General features: G+C 33.2%; 1 protein-coding gene across 1 annotated transcript in view; it reads right to left on the bottom strand.

Moving 5' to 3' along the window:
• The window catches only part of MS3_00002605 (uncharacterized protein), a gene marked incomplete at its 3' end in the record, with an annotated part of 51,865 nt that extends 32,388 nt beyond the window's left edge, over positions 1–19,477 (bottom strand). Inside the window, exon 1 of the mRNA XM_051210205.1 lies at positions 18,978–19,477. Within this exon, the coding sequence (XP_051070174.1) occupies positions 18,978–19,029 (52 nt within the window). The 5' untranslated portion in view covers positions 19,030–19,477. The remainder of the gene's footprint in view (positions 1–18,977) is intronic.
• Positions 19,478–20,134: the final 657 nt, after the last annotated feature.

Raw genomic sequence — 20,134 nt, 5'->3', positions numbered from 1 at the left:
AGTAGTAACAATATCAAAGTTATTTATCATTCGTTCTAATTATTTTTTATTTCTATCTTGAAAACTAATTAAACTATACATGGTAACAAGTGTTTATTGACATTCTTTAAAAAAAAAGAGAATTATGAATCTCTTTATTATCTTGTTTTGTACATAGAGACTGAATGGTTCTAAAAAAGGCAAACAGTTATATACAGAGAGAGAGGGGGGGAAATAAACCTGAAGGGGATAATATATCTATCCACTTGAATAGCTCCATAACTCTTTAACACAAAGTTAATCTTGTTAAATGTTCGAATAAAAGAGTCCGATGACTATATTCTGAAGACAAGTAATTGTTATATCCTGATGAGAATAATGAATGGTAACTGTTGGGATCTATTTATGGAATAATATTATACGTATATTTTTTTATTGTATAATTGTTAATTAACTAAACTATTTATATCCGTGTTTCTCTTGTTATAAGCTTTATTTTGATCTATGAACTGTTATTATACGATTTACTATTCTTGAGTTATGCCCAGTTTACCAATTACTATCTCCCATATTCACAGACACATTTGGCCAAATCTTGTATAAATGTTGTTTCGTATTTTATAGTACGGTGTGGTCTGTTTGGTTTGTATATAAACCCAGTATGTTCGAAATAAATGATTCATATCATAGAGACTGAGATTGGTGTTTTGGACTCTAACAGGTAGGGCTAGGCTTGAAGTAGGACCGATAAAGACTCTAGACTTCTCGTACAGGTTGATACGTCATTAGTCCGGTCGATAAATTACTGTTCTCTAATTGGGGGTATCATTACATTATACATTATTAGGACACAGGACACAAGTTATAACAGTATTGAAGAAAAAGAAGTAGATAAAACAAGTTATATTTTGATAATTTCATAAAACCAACAAAAAGAATCTATGCAAAGATGGATACTAGCTAGCTGAATGAAATGCGCATACTGGATTCCACTGCTAGCCACTATTCATCTTTGTTTAGAATGTTTTTGAATTAAGGCAATGCACATTGAGTTGGTCGGATACGATAATTTATTCTTAAGATCATTGGTGAACAGTGATCGGCTGCGAAGAACGTTCTTTTTAAAGAATTAGAAATTCTCCTCTTTAAGATCTATATGACTCTGTCACTCTTAAAGTCAATGTTCATGTATAATGTTTTCTTTTCGACTAAAGTTATTTGTGTTTTCGGCAGTTTCGGTTTTATGTTCTTATCAATGAACATTGAAGGATATCCATTTTTGATAAGTATCTCCTTCTTAGCATTACCGAAGCAATAGCCATACATCTAGGAAGACCAGAATTGTATGTTCAAAAGAGATTGGTATAACCTCTTCTTCTACCATGGACTACCATGTCTAATAATATTTTTTCGTAATCTTCCTTTATAACCATCTACTTCCCCTTCCATCTTCTCCTTTAATCTCCTAACTCTAAGTAATTTATTTCTATCAGATGGGTTTTTGTGGATATTATAGTAAGTTCAATGATTAAGATCATGAGTCAGTTGAAGCTAGACCACCATGGGAAACCTGGAATCATTGGACGAAACGGCCGTCCAGTGCTTCCAGGTTTCCCATGGTGGTCTAGCTTCAACTGACTCATGATCTTAATTTATTTCTGTTTCTACGATCCTTTTGATTAAAATTAAGGCAATATCGAAGGAATACATACAGTATACACATATACCAATAACAGACTAATCAATTGTAGTCCTAAACATCAATGAGAAGATTTAAGTAAACAATATCAAATGAATTCAACAAAACATCTGATTTCAAAAAAGAAATACAGACTGACATGATTGACAGATCCATTACAATAACTATTGAAACCAATGTATTACACATAAATCTCTCAAGTCAACTTATGTTAACTCAGTGTATAAGAGATAAAATCTCATTAATGTCAGTAATCCATGTCATATTTATCAGATTAAATGGGGTTTTTTTTTAGACCTAGTAACATGATCTATACTCGGATGACTTTATCTAATCGGCTTTGCAAAAGTACACAACTATCGTTAAGAATGAATATCACTATATCTATAAAATGAGCTAGTTAATTGATAATGAACATCATATCAAAATCGAAGATAGTTTTCAGCCTGTATATCAAGTCAAGAGTAATATCTTAAAAAGGGTTAGATTATGTGTTTCTTATATAAGTAAATGCAGTTTACATCAGTCTAAAGAAAGTTAACCTATATATTCAACCTGTTTGTTAATCTTGTTTCTCAATAAGGTTCTCAATCCCTATTCTTATTCTGAATTGTACACTTACAGATGAAAAATAAGGGCTGAACTAAACATGATATTCTTATTAACGATTGCTGACATCATAATAGTAAACATGACTTAACAATTTCTTGTGTTAAAGTCATAGATGAGCACTCACATCCTGGATCCCACTGCTAACCACTATTCATATTTACTTATAAAGCTTGTAAATTCAAGCATTATCGAGGCAGTCCACATAGAATGCACATACGCTTATAAGAGACTGATCAATTTCAGTTCTAAACAACTATGAGAAGGTACAAACAAACAGAACCAAGCGAATTTACAGATAAGTTTCGAAGATTTTTGGTGCTGTATCAATGAATAGAAGCTAATAGTGGAATCCAAGACGTATGTTTCGTCCTATTTTGGGACTGATCAGTTGGATAAACCTTCATCTTAAAGTTGATATTCACTCCGGGACTCGAACCCAAGTACTGTTCACTTCACCAGATAACCTCTAGAAGAGATCATTATCAAAATAAAATTGTTTCCCTTTGTATTTTCAATAGTATTTATATGTTTTAATAAAGATTTTCAATCGTTAAAATGTACTAATCACTATAAACAAATGACATTATTTCAAAAACTTACTTAGTAGATCACCTAGTAATGACAAAACTCATATCTGTTTATTCTTTTTTGAATAGATCCATTTCAATCAAATATGAACCAATGAGATCATTAGTCTAGTGACAACTAGTGACAATCACTAAGATGCTTTATTTAATCTAGATTTTAGACTAGTTTCTACTTTTTCGGTAAGGTATATCCATAACATTGAAGGAATAATCGCTATCTAAAACATTTGAACTAGTGGTGGGATAAAAAATGTGTTATAGTCAGAAACTTTTCCTGATTTTGAAACGATTATGAGCTAAAATAATCGTCAGACAATTATGTTTCTTTTAGTGACTCTAACTATTTTCCATATGTATTATCATATACTTTCAGAAAAGGGGTTTTGTGGAGATTGTGATAATTTATCAGTTGAATTTATGAGTTGATTAAAGCTAAAGTACCATAGAAAACCTGGAAGCACTGGAAAGCTGTAACACATTGAAGACAATAGTGGACGGTCGTGCAATTTCGTGGATTAGTTGAAGTTGGACGTTAACACCGTTTCAGTGGTCTAGGGGTTAAGCATTCGCACACGAGACCGAAGATCCTGAGTTTGAATTCGGGTTCGAGATCATAGATGTGCACTGCTAAGAAGTTCCATACTAGGATGAAATGGTCGTCCTATAGTGATCGAGCTTTAGTCGACTCATAAATTCAACATAGAAACTTCTTGAAAATTCTTCCTTAATGGAGAAAATTTACTGCTCAAGTATACAATTTCAAAGTTGTTGAATTCTTTGATCAAGGTGATTTGATTTTCATTATCGTTCTAAATACTATCGTTAGAGTATATTTGTACACATAATAAACTCGGAGAATGTTGACTAGAACAACAATGGAAATCTAACAACTACTAACCAGTAAATGAATAGCAGTAGCGCTGAATATATGGGTGAATTGGAACAGCTTAAACAGAAAGGATGATATTCAACTACCAATCACTTGAAAAATGTTCATTAACAAGTAATCAAACCCATTCTCTATCCAACTAGTTTATATTCACATGCATTGCTATTCTGACAGAAATTAATTTGGGATATTTTAGCAATACAATTATGTTAAGATTAATATCATAAATACATCAATGTTAGATCTGGAAACACTGGATGGGCGTTTCTTCCTAGTATGGTTCTCCTCAGTAGTGCACATCCATAATCCTGTACGTGAGATTCGAACCCAGGGCATTCAGTATCATAATCAATGAATTTTCAGTTCATTGGTTTATAATAAACCTCAGAAACAATTTGATTCAATAAGCTCATTACTAGAATGTGGATTTGTTGAGATTGTAACAATTTTAATGATCTAATTCATGAGCCGATCTAAGCTAGATCACCATTGCAAACTTGGAAAAACGAAGGCCCTGAGTTTAAGTCCCGCGTGAGGGATCGGGGATGCACACTCTTAAGGAGTCCCATGCTAGAACAAAACGGTTGTTTTCAGTGATGGCCTAACATTGATCCATTTACGATATCAATCTTGATTCAACAATCTCCACAACCATTTATTTGATTTGATTGTTACAACGCTATGTGTTTCCTTGATGATTTTGATTTTGATTATTACCTTAAAGAAGTTCAGAGAAGTTTGTTGGACGAAACACTGAAATTATTTCATACATAATTTTCACAAATAGAATGTTAGAATGAATGATATTCAACTCTTAATTATCTCAATGAAAAGTGTCTTGTTACTCAATTGGATAATAAAGCTCATTATGAAAAATTTGTATGTCATACAACAACAAAACTTCATCTTAAGCAAATATGGATAGTGGCTAATAGTAGGATCGAGGACGCGCGTTTCGTTTTCTTTGAGACTCGTCAGCTGAATGTATATTTATCCCAGCGTTGATGTTCACTCTGGGATTCGAATCCTAAATAGTACAAAATGCACGTCCTGGATTCTACTGCTAGCCATCATCCATCTATACTTATAATAGTTCATTTGTTCAATTCATCTGTTGGCGGTATTTTGTTCTTTGTGCAATATAATTTAATTGTGGAATATTTTTTAAATTATGCCTGTTACTCCTCGAGGAAGAGCACAGGCCGCCCATCAACACTCTCCATCCAACTCTGTCCTGGACAATCCTTTCCAGCTCTTTCCAGTTGTTATTCATCCTTCTCATATCTGCTTCTAATTCCGGACGTAGTGTCTTCTTTGGTCTTCCACTTTTCCGCTTCCCTTCACCATCCCAAGTAAGAGCTTGCTTCGTGATGCAGTTTGATGATTACCAAAATGTGTGTCCTATTCACTTCCACCGTCTTTTCCTAATTTTCTCTTCAGATGAAAGCTTGTTTATCCTCTTCCACAGTAAGCTGTTGCTGATGGTATCCGACCAACGGATGTTGAGCATCTTGCGCAGACAACTATTTATAAATACTTGTACCTTCTTGATGATCGTTGTAGTAGTTCTCCGAATTTCAGCTCCGTACTGTAGAACCGTCTTGACGTTCGTATTGAACATTGTGACTTTGATACAATTTATAATAATCTGACTTAAAAATCACTTGTTCTTTGTAAAATTTCATCAGAGAATTAAAGTTTATCATTATGAAGTGATCGTAAATTCAAACAAGTTAACTTTGAAATCAAATTATAATGAATGAGAATACCAGTGGGGACAATCGAATAGATACATATTGCTGAGGAGTCTCATAATAGGAGGAAACAGCCGTCCAGTGCTTTAAGGTTTTCCATGTTAGTCTAACTTCAATTGACTCATGATTTCAACCTGTGAAATTACAATCGAATATATTTCAATACAACATTACAGAAAGACTGAATCATATTTGAGAACTATACAGTAAATATTTCATTTGTAGAATCTTAATCAATTATCTCCGATTTGACTATTCTTTCATTTCTACATCAATCATTTACTATTCTCATTCACTTTTCTTTGAACTTCTTCACCTTCTACATCCACGTTTTTTGCCCTACTAATCATATATATTACTTATATCTGTCAATATCAGTAGTATACACTATGTACGTCATAAATTATCAATGTATTGCTCTTCATATTTTGTTTAAATAAAAGAGAAAAACAATAAAGAAAACTGAATTATAAACAAAGTTCTATTAAAATTCATTGTTGTTTTATATTGGAAATGTTAATTACTTCCCATAGGATGAAATGTATGAAATTAAGTTCAATTATCAATGATTAGTAAAAGAAAACACAATGAAAATGATTATAATATAGTAAAACAAAAGTTCAACAGAATATTATAATCTGGATTTTTTTAAAAAAAAAAAGAGGAAAGATTGTTTTGATTGAGATCATGAATCGATTGATGATGTTAGATCACCAATGAAAACTTGGAAACACTGGATGACCGTTTCGCCCTGTTGTGGGACTATTCAGCAGTGTACATCCACGATTCCACCCGCAGGATTCAAATCCAGGGTTTTCAATCTCACGCGCAAAAGCTTAACTTCCAGACCACGGATTCAGCATTCAACGGTGTTAATGTTTAACTTCAACCAATCCACGAAATTGCTCAACCATCTTCCATTGTACTGAGGAAGATACCTGTCTCTACCTGATATGGATTAGCTCCACTGATCACAGCTTCTTACTAGAACTCTGAGAATTCCCTCATGAATTTAGTCACTAGTGAACACATGGTAATTATCAGTATGGGGTTGCGGGGACTATTATGTTTTTGACTGACATCATACACCGATTGGTGTAAAACCACCTTTGAAAACCTATAAGCATTAAGCGGCTGTTTCGTCCTACTGTTGGACTTCTCAGCAATGAGTTCCCAAGATTCTGCTCGCAGGATTCGGAAGGATTTTGTATAATTTAGCACTTATTGGCAAGGCTTTTCTATATTCCTTTGTAATTTGAACCTACATTAATCAATTTCAGTCGAAGATATTATCATTAAACTGTTCTGACTGGTACTGACCTTTTGTTCCATTGAAAATTTACCTGAATCAGAACCGGTAGTGTTCAATTATATTGAGAGTAAAACTTATATCCCTTATTGTAATAGACAATTATTATGCAGTATTCCGAGAATGGATGAAAATGAGAGACTTTAATTACTGGGTTCGTATACAGTTATTTGAATATTACAGGTACTTGATGGTGATCAATGTCATGTGTGTCAAGTCCTTATTTAGTGCAGATCAAATGCTATCGATCGTGTTGCAATGTGGCCACCAGTCTAGGTGACTCGACACTGAGGGCACTATATATTGAGATTAGATCAAATCCGCCAAGGTGCACCAGTTCCCTCAAGATTACACGTACACCTTGCTGATGACTGCCAAGTAGCACGAAACCCGGATCCAGGGTTTCTTGTCGACTATCTCCAACCACCATCTAATCTCAGTGCTTTCTAGTTTCTAACATTCTTTAAAAAAATTTGATATTTGTTCATTATGTCTATTCACTTCATAAATTCTCTGTATAATAGTTAACAAATGTTATATTATCAGAAGGGGTTTTGTGGAAATTTTAAAAATTTCACAGATTGAAATCATGAGTCAATTGAAGCTAGACCACCATGAAAAACCTGGAAGCACTAGATGGCCGTTTCATCCTAGTATGGAACTCCTCAAACGGCCGTCTAGTGCTTCCAGGTTTTCCATGATGATCTAGCTTCAATTGACTCATGATTTCAACCAGTGAAATGTTATATTGTTTTTTTATAAAGACCAAACAGTTCGTATCCACTAACTCAATTATTATGTAACAGAAACGGATTAGATAGTTTTCTATACTTATCTTTCAAATGGAACTTTATGGATCAATCTTGCATTGATTTAATTGACAACTAAACAACAGAGATCATAGGAAGTGAAATACTTGTAATATCAATAATAACAATGTACTGGACATAAACAAATTTACAGTATGGGTTTGTTGGTAGTACTGAAATTCAGCACTCTAGTTTAATCCAGTTTTAGACCCTTCAATGTTGATTTTCACAATGAAACTTCAAAGAACTATTGATCGTTTCAAGTAAGATTAAATGTCAGTTCTAGATTGTACTATTAATAACAAGTAAAAATGTCATCAATTACGAATTCACATATCTCAATAGATACTGATCATTTGTAACCCTGAACATAAACAACAGAAAATACAAACTCTGATCATTTGTTGAGGATTGTTCGAAAACAAAGAATGATATCAAGGTTTTAATATAAAACAATACAGAAATTGAAGATCAGTGCATCAGGATGCGGTAACTCTAATCGACTAAATCTTCAAATTTCTCCAAGATATCAACTAAAATGTCATTACCTTTCTATCTGAGACCCATTGAATGATATTATGATATTGTTTGACCAACCCTGGATATTTTCTAATCTATTGTTAAGATATTAAGCATTAAAACTCAGTGTATATAAGCAGTTACGTATGTATAACTCATGAAAACTTCTGTATATTAAATCTGTATCACAACTGTATCAAGTACACATAACGAAAACTGAGTCCTACGAAATATAATAAGTAACTATGCTTTATTTTATTAAAATACATTGTGAAATAGTAACTCATTGAAAACAATGGTGGATGTGTCGCTCAATTTCGTGGATTAGTTGAAGTTAGACATTAACACCGTTGGACGCCAGCTGGCTCAGTGGTCTAGTTGGTTAAGTGCCTGGCACGAGACTGATAGGTCCTGGGTTGGAATCTCGCGAGGCGGGGTCGTGGATGCGCACTACTGAGGAGTCTTATAATAGGACGAAATGGCCGTCCAATGCTTCTAGGTTTTCCATGGTAGTCTAGATTCAATTGACTCATGATCTCAACTATTAAAATTACTAAAATTTCCATAAAACCCCTTCTGATACAAAATACATTACCCAATCAATGATTATCTTCAGGTATAACTCTCTTAAAACAATATTTATTCATTTAATAATTTTCATAATAATATTCTTGATAATAAAATCAAGAAGATCATTAGGAGAATATCATTTTGTTTCTGAACCCCCCTTTGACAACAAATTATACTCTGCTCAAATAATATACAACCAATGAGATTCTTCAATGTCACATGGAACATATCTTATCAACTAATTATGTGATATTTGGGAGTGTATGTTCGTATGTGGGGGGATGTGTGTGTGTGTGTGTATGATCTGTACACAACTCAATAAAGTATTTAAGTTAAATGAAAAATACAAAAAAATTAAATTAGATAAACGTTTCAAGTACTTACTTACGTAATGTTTTCATTACAAATTTCTATGGAATAGTTTCAGTTTATTCTATACTCAAAAAAAGAAACAACCTTAATCTTTTTCAACAATAATCCCAGAGTATCATATGTTACCCAACTGTTACTCAGCCAGGCAAGGTCTCACTTGGAATCCTCAAGGCCAAAGGAGAAAAGGAAGACCAAAGAACACATTACGCCAAGAAATAGAGATAGAAATGAGTAGAAAGAACAATAATTGGATAGAACTAGAAAAGACGACCCAGGACACAGTGGATTGGAGAATGCCAGTCCGTGGCCTATGCTCCAGTGGTGAGGGGGGTAACAGACGTAAATAAGTAAGTCATACATATTTAAAATAGAAGAATCTTTGAATCGTTATTGACTACTCTTTTTAGTTCGATATATGATATTATTACTCTAATAAATTAGTTACTATGTAATGAATGAAACAACAAATTATAAGCATCTATTAATGTTTATGATGATACTTAGATTGATATTTGATAAGCATCCTTTAAACTGAATGTTGTCTTGATATCACATATAGTTACAAAGGGATTAGACTTTTCATAGTAACTAACCATGTAATTTATGATTCTTATTTTATTTTATTTGGGTCTTGTTTGAACACAACAGAATTCTAATGTTCATGTACATACATATTGAAACTTGAACTTAGTACTCACTTGTTTAAATACAAATGAGTTATCCATTAGATTACTTTGAGTTATGATAGCGATCAACCTATTCAATGACCGAATTATTTAATATATCAAAGGTATTTTTGGAATAGATATTGAACATATCAGTGTCCATCGATTCTTATTATGAAAATCAATCTAGATCAATTAGACCAAACACTAAACAGAAGAAAAATGCTACTCACAGATTAAAAACAAAAAAAGAAACATCTAAGAAAAGATAACAACCATGTAAATGGTGTTTTAATGATGTTATAATATCAACTGAAGATGACTGAACAATATCATAAATTGATTGAAATTAGAAATCAGCAGTGCGCATCCACGACCCCGCTTGCGGGACTCGAACCCAGGGCCTTCTGTCTCCTGCGTGGACGCTTAACGTGCTGGACCACTCAACCGGCATCCGATAGTGATATTGTCTAACATCAACCAATCCATGAAATCGCGCGACCATCTTCCATTGTACTGAGGTAGATACCTGTCTCTACCCGACATGGATTAGCTCCACTGGTCACGGCTTCTCACTAGGACTCTGAGAATTCCCTAACAAAGCTAGTCACTAGTGAGCACATGTTAATTACTAGTATAGGGGTTGTGGAGCTCAATCAAAAACTTAATAATCTCCACAACCCCTATACTAATAATTGAATATTAGTTCTGTTATTTAAAAATGAAGAGCTCTTTACAAAGCCTGAAAGTTCTAAGATCAATCTTTAATACAATTCTAGATGTATATATATATCACTAATTTCGATAATTGTCTAAAACCAATATCTTAACCAGTATGTTTTAAACACATTTAGTTATATATTTTGTTGAGTAACGACTGACAACTTCTTTAAACTTAATGATTATCTGGTTAGTAACCAGTCAATTATTGAGAAGAAAATAACCTTGATTTAAATTTGACCATTTTAAACTATTCCTTATTATAAGCAAAGATGGATAGTGGTTAACAGTGGAATGCAAGAGGTGTGTCACCTCCTATTTGTCAATGGTCAGCTGCACGTACCTGCATCTCACAGTTGATGTTCACTGCCTGGCACTCCAACCCAGTACCATTCTCTTCAAACACCATCACGTTATCCACTCAGCTACTGAGTGCTCACAGCCACTTGTTTGTGCACCTGGGTGAAGTTGAAATTCACTTGGTATTGTTCACTTGAATCTTCTCAATGATGTTTAACACTGCAATGGATCAGTCTCTTATTACTGGCATATAGTGCATCCTGTGTTAGATTACCTCTCTATATTGTCTTAATTTACAAACATTCTAAGCAAAAAATGGATAGTGACTAACATATTTATTATTTTTATTTAACACATAGATATTGGTACAAAGGGGCACCAAAATGCATAAGCGCCACACAAATCTCATTTGATTTATGTGAGGACTGTGATGCTGCCCGGGTGTCCAGACCGAAGCAGGCGGTTTTCTTAAGGGACCAAACCTTGAACCTTCGACCCAATGGTCTGATCCACAAGGAAATGGAGCAACTTAAGGAGATGCAGTCCCATGATAGCCAGTGACCAACAATTGGTTCATACGCCATTTATTCCTTCAGGATACTGGGGCCCATTTGCACTAGTGGTTTGGAATGAGAGTTTTCTAACTCCCCTAGATGAACTCTCCATGTCCACCAATCCGGTCAAAGTGCCGGACATTCGGTTTTCGTCCTCTCATTTTCGTAAACAACACCCCCACCACAAGAAGTCAGTGAGTGGGACTTCCCTGGCAGAGGTTATATACGTGTGGCCATGTGAGAGCATTTAGAGAAGGAGAGAGGACTCTCCCCATTCTCGGTCGTACCAGGGTATTTGGGGGTAACTAACATATAGAACTATTTGAAAATATTATATTCTCTCCTATTAAAAATCATTTAGTTACCATGACAAAAAATAAATAAGTAAATAAATCAATTCTGATCAATTAAACAGACTGGTTAAATGAAATAAATGAAAAAAATTGAAAAAAAATAAATAAATAAAGATTTAATCCCATTTTTTTTCTTTCAATAATTTAAACAAAGAATAAAAGATTGAAAAAAAAAATGAAGAAAAAAAATGCCGAAAAGAAATTATCTATGGACATGAATGGAATTTCTATTCAACTATTACATATGTTATATTTATTTTTCTTTTTTTCTTTTTTCTTTTTTTCTTGTTTTTTTCTGATTGTCGGTATATTGAAAATTATATATATGCATATAGTTTCATTTAATCTATGACAAAATGATACATCAATGTTCTTTCTTTTTCTCTTTCTTTTTCTTTTTTTTTGTTCAGAAAAAAACAAACAAACAAGAAGACATTTAAAACAAAAAATAAAAGGTATTGAACAGTTATAAAATCTATAAATAATAAAGAAAAAACAGGGATTATGTCATATTCATTCAATATAGATATAGAGATAGAGATAGAGAGAAGGATATGTCAAGATGATTTACAAAAAAAAAGAACAAAAAGAAAGAAAACAAAATAAAGAAAAAACCGCTCCTATACTCGTTTTGTTTAAGTTCATTGATAAACGTCACGTGTTCAATGTGTCAATAAATTGAATCTGTCACATATGATACATAAATATGTGATAGGCGCGTAAAACAAATTTAAAATGTCTATTTCAATTTATTCGTTGTTCAGTAGTAATAAATCTTATTCAAACAAAGTATAATATTAATAATAACTGTGTCTATGATTATATAATAGTTACAATGATCATATGAAGATAGTAATTTATGGAATTTGAAAACCAAGAAAAAAAATGCGGTAATTTAAAATCACTTTTTAGAAGAAAAATAATCATTCGATAGAATGATTTAATAAAGAAAAAAATCGTGTTTGATTTGTTAGAAAGTAATGGAATACATCTCATACACATGAATAAATACGGATGGAGATAACTAATATAGTGGTAGTGTAGTGTGTGCTACTTATATTGACATAAATAGTAGATGATGTTGGTCATGAACAGAATGTCGGATGTTGTTGCCCCGGCAGGTCGACGGAGCTATGGAGGTCGGTGCGCCGCAGACTCGGCATTTTGACGGAGAGCGTATCACAGACTACGGAAACGAAGAATGTGGCACGGCGAGCATGAACCACCGCAAGAACGACTGCTTTAAAGGGGAGGGACGAATGTAGTGTGTGCTACTTATATTGACATAAGTAGTAGATGATGTTAGTCGTGAACAGAAGGTCGGACAGCAGAGAGACAAGAGGTTTGAACAATGAAAGAATGGAAACAGAATGCAATTTTTATGACAATACAAGAACAATCAAATCTGAGTCATTTTGAGAAAATTGATGGACATTTTGCAAATTACGTATTTACTATTATGATTGTTAGATTTTATTATTAAGTCCCCTCTAGTGTTCTTGTTCACTACAGTAGTAGTCTCTGTATCAGTAAACTTCAATATACACAAATGGAAAAGTAATATGTTCAAATACAATATGGTGAACACTAAACCAATCACTTATTGATGGAGAAATTCTGAAAGAGGTGGAAATTTCCATGTACCTATATAGATAACATCATTGATCAATAAGGAGGAACTGATGAAGATGTAAATGAAAGCATTTACAAAACAAGGTGTGCCTTTCTACAGTTGAACAATATATGGAAATCAAAACAACTGTCAACCAATATCAAAGTCATAATCTTCATTACAAATGTCAAGTCAGTTTGTTTTACTGTATGTAGATGAAACTTTGACAACTACTACAACTATCATCAAGACAGTACAAGTATTTATACACAATCGTCAATTCATGATACTCAATGTCCGTTGACCGGACACCATCAGGAAGAGTCTACTGTGGGAGATAACAAACTAACTTCCATCTGAGGAAATTAGGAAAAGACGTTGGAAGTGGATAGGACATACATTATGGAAATCACCAAACTGTATTACGAGACAAGCCCTAACTTTGAATCCTGAAGGGAAGTGGAAAAGCGGAAGACCAAAGAACACTGTAATGACAATTGGAAGCTAACATGAAAATAATGAATAGCAACCGAAAAGAATCGGAAAGGATTGTCCAAGACAGGGTTAGATAGAGAGTGTTGATGGGCGGCCTATTCTCTTCCACGAGGAGTAACAGGCATAATTAAGTAAGCAAATATGTATACATATTTTATGTTTAAGTATTTGGTATTTTGATGAAGTATTCTAACAGGTGTAAGTAGCTTTGAATTTATTATTATTATTAACATATTATTACTATTTTGTAATAAATAGTAATATATAGTATGTATTTACTCTTCGTTAGATTCAGTTTCATTGTGATTTAGGCAAAAAAATGGATTCAACAATGCAATGACAAATAATCATAAAGATACCTATCGAAAATGTCTATAAAAATTTATTAAGTAGTTGGATACTGTTTATCTAAAATGAAATTTAGTCTAAATTTTATACTTCTAAAGTTGAAAAATGAAGTTATGTAATTGTATGACAAAAATGGATGACTTTGATCAACATCATGAATGGATCAATGTTAGATCACCAGTGAAAACATGAAAGCATTGAATTGCCATTTCATCCTAGTATGAGACTACTCAGCAATGCTCATCAACAATTCCGAATGTGGGATTCCAACCTACAACCTTTGATCTCGTGTGCGAACATTTAAATTCTAGACCATGGATCCGGCACTCAACTTGGTTAATGTCTTACTTCAAACGATACACAAAATCGCGCTACCATTTTCAATTGTCTGAGGTAGATATCTATCTCTACCTGACATGGATTAGTTCCACTGGTTATGACTTCTTATTAGAACTCTGAGAATCCCCTCACGAAGCTAGTCATCAATAAGCATATGGTTCGAATCCCTAGTGCAAGATCATAGATGTGCACTACTGAGACACCCCATACTAAGATGAAACAGCTATCTAGTACATCCAGGCTTTCAATAGTAGTCTAACATTGATTGATTCAGAATTTTAATCAAAAACTTAACAATATCCATAACCCTATCCTGAGAAAAATTAATTTAATTTTGTTTATTGATCTTTTCAATAAGATTTTAATAAAATCGTGTTTATCATTTCAGGAATGAACTAACTGTATATTGATAATCTTCTTAATGAAAAAAGAAAAGAAAAATAGATTCATCCTAGTATGAGATTACCCAGCAGTGCACATTCACGATCCAGCACTATATGGACTCGAATTTACTACCAACGGTCTTACGTCAGAACACTTGATTTCTGAAGGTCGAATATTGAATATTGAAAAGGTTCCAGACAATCTCCGATTACAAAAATAGTATGATATTAATTTTTAGGAAGTATCATGAAGATCATTTTGAAATGTTTTTTTTTAAAATTTTTCTCCGTGAAACTATGATTTATGGACGACTTTTGAGCAATACAATAATGACCTTAAAATGTCTATCCATTTATTAGGACCAAACACTATTAGCAACAACCTACTGTGGGAAAGAACAAACAAGATCCCAGCAAAGGAAGAGATCAGGAAGAAGCGCTGGAAGTGAATAAGACACACATTGAGGAAAGCACCCGAAAAACACATTACGCCGGGAAATGGAGATAGACATGAAAAGAATGAACAAGAATTGGATGGAACTAGAAAAGAAGGCTCAGGACAGAGTGGGTTGGAGAATACTGGTCGGTGGCCTATGGTCCATTGAGAGTAACAGGCGTAAATAAGTAAGGGTTATATATTGATGTGAAGAATTACAATTACAATTTACAGTTGAACATTAGAGTTAAGAAGTAGATTTAATATTTTCATCACGAACTGACATAAACTTTAATTTCAAAAAGGTACTTAGTTGAACAACTGAATGAATTTAGCTCCATAATCTAAGATCTATTTCTACTCTGATTGGTTCGTCTATAAACTATAGTCTCGCCCATGCCGATAATGGTTTATAGTTGAAGTGTCGTCAAGAAAAACCGTAAATAATGAACATTCGTTTTATCTTTCTTAACAACTAAACATCTACAGAACAACTTGGAGATTATAGATTCAAGCTCTGATAAATGATTATTAGTTCATCATTATCACTTATATACATGATTCATAATCATTCATTAATCACTTGTATATTTACATAAACAAATAGATAACTTCAACAGTTGAGATCATGTGTCAATTGAAGCTAGACCACTATGAAAAACCTGGAATCACTGGATGGCCGTTTCGTTCTACTGCGAGACCCCTCAGCAGTGTGCATCCACGACCCCGCCTCACGGGATTCGAACCCAGGACCTACCAGTCTCGCACTAGGCGCTTAATCAAATAGACCACTGAGCCGGACGAGATCCGACGGTGTTAATTTCTAACTTCAACTAATCCACGAAATTGGGCGACACATCCACCATTGTCATCACTGAGTTACTACCTCACAACTGACCCGGTTGAATTCCACTGGTCACTGCTTCTCACTAGAACTTCAGGATATATCTCTTGAAGCCAGTCACTAGTGAGCATATGTTGATTAGTATCAGAAGGGGTTACGAAATATTATCAAGTTTTAGAAACGTTTATTTGGATAATTAAGGATTTGTGAATCAAATGTTCCTCATAAACATATTTCAACTGGAAACATATCACACATTGCATAACTTTTAATTCATTTTATGATATAGCTTGTGAAGTTATAAATGAAAAAGTTATCTCTTTCTAGAAAGTTTATGTATGAGCACAGTTAATACTGAACGAACTAGGTTAGAACAATTATCCAACAATAGTACTATAAGATGCTAGTTCAGTGGTCTAGTGATTAAGTGTTCTACATGATACCAAAGGTTATGAGCTCGATTCCCGCATGTGGGTTCATAAACGAGTAGTCATATACTAAGATGAAACTGGTTCTCAATGATAGTCTAACTAGGGTTAATTCATGATTTAAACTGTGACTATACCACTAACTCCACAAATCCTCCATACTAAAATATTTTCTACTTAGATTGGTATGTTTATTTATTGAAATGTTTTTCATTCATTTCAGTTGATAAGTAAGCGTGTGTTTTTTTAATACTCGACCGAGGTATCGCTATTAGTAGTCGCTTTTGTTTAGCGTCATAAACTTAGAGTAAGAAAATTCTCGGTGAGGATATAACTTTTAGATGAACCAGTCAGATATAAGATAACAGGTCTTGGATTGGTGAGACTTTATCTTTTTAACAAATGTTCAATTTATGGTTATCAGAATGGGTTTGTGGAGATTTATAGAAATTTCACAGATTGAAATCATGAGTCAATTGAAGCTAGACCACCATGAAAAAGCTGGATTGGTTGAAGTTAGACACTAACACCGTTGGACGCCAGCTGGCTCAGTGGTCTAGTTGGTTATGTGCCTGGCGTGAGACTGATAGGTCCTGGGTTCGAATCCCTCGAGGCGGGGTCGTGGGTGCGCACTGCCACTGAGGAGTCCCATACTAAGACGAAACGGCCGTCCAGTGCTTCCAGGTTTTCCATAGTGGTCTAGCTTCAATTGACTCATGATTTCAATCTGTGCAATTTATGGTTATTGAAAAAATGTGTATAAACTTAATGTCTTATAATAGTCAGTAGTAGACAACACAAGGATATGACACTATTCCACTAGTTCAATTGTCTACAAGTAATGTATTCATTCATCATATGATGGATCCACATATTTCAATGTCAGCAACTTCAGTTACATCAAAAAGGATAGATTACGAAGAAAATATGTCGACAATTTCAGTATTTCTGTATGAATTTGATTATAATTACTTTTACAATAATTCGCAAACTCTGCATAGAAACCCCCTAAATTCAAAATGTAACTCATCAGTTCAAAGTATTCTCAAACAATTGTATTGCTTTGATTGTTATAAAATATATAACCTGATTATCAGAATGGGTTTTGTGGAGATTTTTAGAAATTTCATTGGTTGAAATCATGAGTCAATTGAAGCTAGACCACTCTGGAAAACCTGGAAGCACTGGATGGCCGTTTCGTCCTCGTATGGGACTCCTCATTATGAATTAAGCTTAACTATCTAATAAAACAAAAAAGGATGAGTTGAGTTTTCGAAAGATCTGGTTCATTTCAAGAGACTATTATAGATTCATATTAGAAGGGGTTATAGTCATTTCAATAGTTGAAATCATAAGTCAATTGAAGCACTGCCGAGGAGTTCCACAATAGGACGAAACAGCTGTCCATTGCCTCCAGACTTCCCAGGGTAATCTAGTTTCAATTGACTTATGATCTCAACTAGTGAAATTATTATATAATCATTCTTTCAATTCAAACAAATTTCATATTTTTTCATGAACCGATTGATATTAAACCACCATTGAAAACTTGGATAGTAGATGTGCATTACTCAAGAGTCTCATGATAGGACGCAACTACCGTTCAATGTTTCCAGGTTTTCTATAGTAGTCCAACATTAATCACTTCATGATCTCAATCAAAATATTAATAATAAGAATAATCTCCAGAACCTCATACTGATAGATCATTTTATTTTTTGTTCAATGTCATCGCTGGTGATTATTTGGAGTAATTTAAACTTTCTATCATCATCAAAATTGACTAAAACAATAAACATTGGATACATAATGGCTAACAGTGGAATCTAGGAAGCGTGTTTCATCTTGTTTAGGGCTCGTCACTTGGATGTACCTACAAATCACAATTGATATTCACTCTAAGACTCAAACTCAGTACTATTCGCTTCAAACGCCATCACGTTATCCACTTAGCTACTTAGTCCTGATGCCCACTTGCTTGTGCAATGGCATGAAGTTACATTCACTTGGGACTCGTGAGCTGGATGTACATCCATCTGCATCTCAGAGTTGATGTTTACTCTGTGACTTGAACCCAGTACTGTTTGCTTCAAACACCACTGTATGATCCATTTAGCTACAAAGTCCTAATAGCTATCTGCTTGTGCAATAGGACGTAACACAAATCAAACTGTATTCCACTACGAGCCATTATCCAAATTTTGCTTATAAAGTTTATCACTTCAAGCAATATCGAGGCAGTCCACATAGAATGCACATATACCAACAAGTAACTGATCAATTACAATCCGAACACAATAATAAGAAGATACAAGTAAAACAACAACACTAATTGAAAATAAAACTCAAAAAAAAGAAAAAACAAAAAAAGAAAATCAAAAAGAAATCCAATTTCACTAACCTTTATTCTTTTTCTTCTCTTCATTTTTATTATGTAATATATTTCCAATCATGTTTTTCTCTCTGTTTTCTTTTCTTTTCTTTCAAAAACAATTATGATTATTCTCGAAATGTTTTGTTTTATTTTGTTTTAGTACTTATTATAGATTATCAGTAATATTGAATAATAAACAATCAGGATCATTGAATCATATAAAGATGATGGATACTTTCAAATGAATAATAAATGGTGTCTTTTCTTTGTATGTATGTATGTGTGTGTGTGTGTGTTAGTTCGTTCGTTCGTTAGTTAGTTAGTTGATAATAGGCATAATGATAATATAAGTAGTATCTTTCAATATGATCCAATCATTGTGTATTAAATACATTGAATGTTCCATTCTTTAATATATTCAGCGTCAAGTTTGAATTGTTTCTTTCTCGAGGGGGGGTGTCTTTTTTTCTGTTTTTCTCTATTTTTTTTTCTTCTTTAGAGTATACTACTCTAAAACAAAACAAAAATTTTTAAAAAAAAAGAAATCCGTAGTAAAAATTTTTTTTTAATTCTTGTAATAAATAACGAATGAATGAATGAATGAAGGAATGAAATGTTTTGAAAGATATAAGAAGATCTATTATTTATGGGATAGTTTCAGTGATATATATATATATATATATATATATATATATACATGTAACCATGGATTAACTTGATACGGCAACAGTGATGAATGGATATTTGTATGTTTATATATATTTGGTCAGAGGTGATCAGCACACTTTGTACACAACTATTATATATCTATACATATATATCTCTTCTATAAAATGTGTATGTATGTTAGACAGAAAGATGATGAATGAATTAAAATTGTTGTATACATATAGAGAGAGATAGATACATTCATGTACAATGCTGATGTAATAACACAAAGTTCATAATCTCCGACTGGCGTTGGAAATTTACCAGTTTAATCATTTTACACCTTATACATAAAATAATAAACTCGAACTAAATAAGAATTAATGATGTTGATGATTTTACAATGTCGGCACAACTAACTGTGATCTCTTTCTCTTTTCTCTTCTGTTCTCTTTTCTTTTCTTTTTTATTATTCCCAAACACTTTTTTTTTATATTTCAAATAATCCTAAAAGTTTTTTTGTGCTTGGTATACAT

The sequence above is a fragment of the Schistosoma haematobium genome, chromosome ZW (assembly GCF_000699445.3).
Source record: "Schistosoma haematobium chromosome ZW, whole genome shotgun sequence".
NCBI classification, from domain to species: Eukaryota; Metazoa; Platyhelminthes; class Trematoda; order Strigeidida; family Schistosomatidae; genus Schistosoma; species Schistosoma haematobium.
The sequence above is the reverse complement of the archived record's forward strand: the minus strand, read 5'-3'. Positions and strand labels throughout refer to the sequence as shown.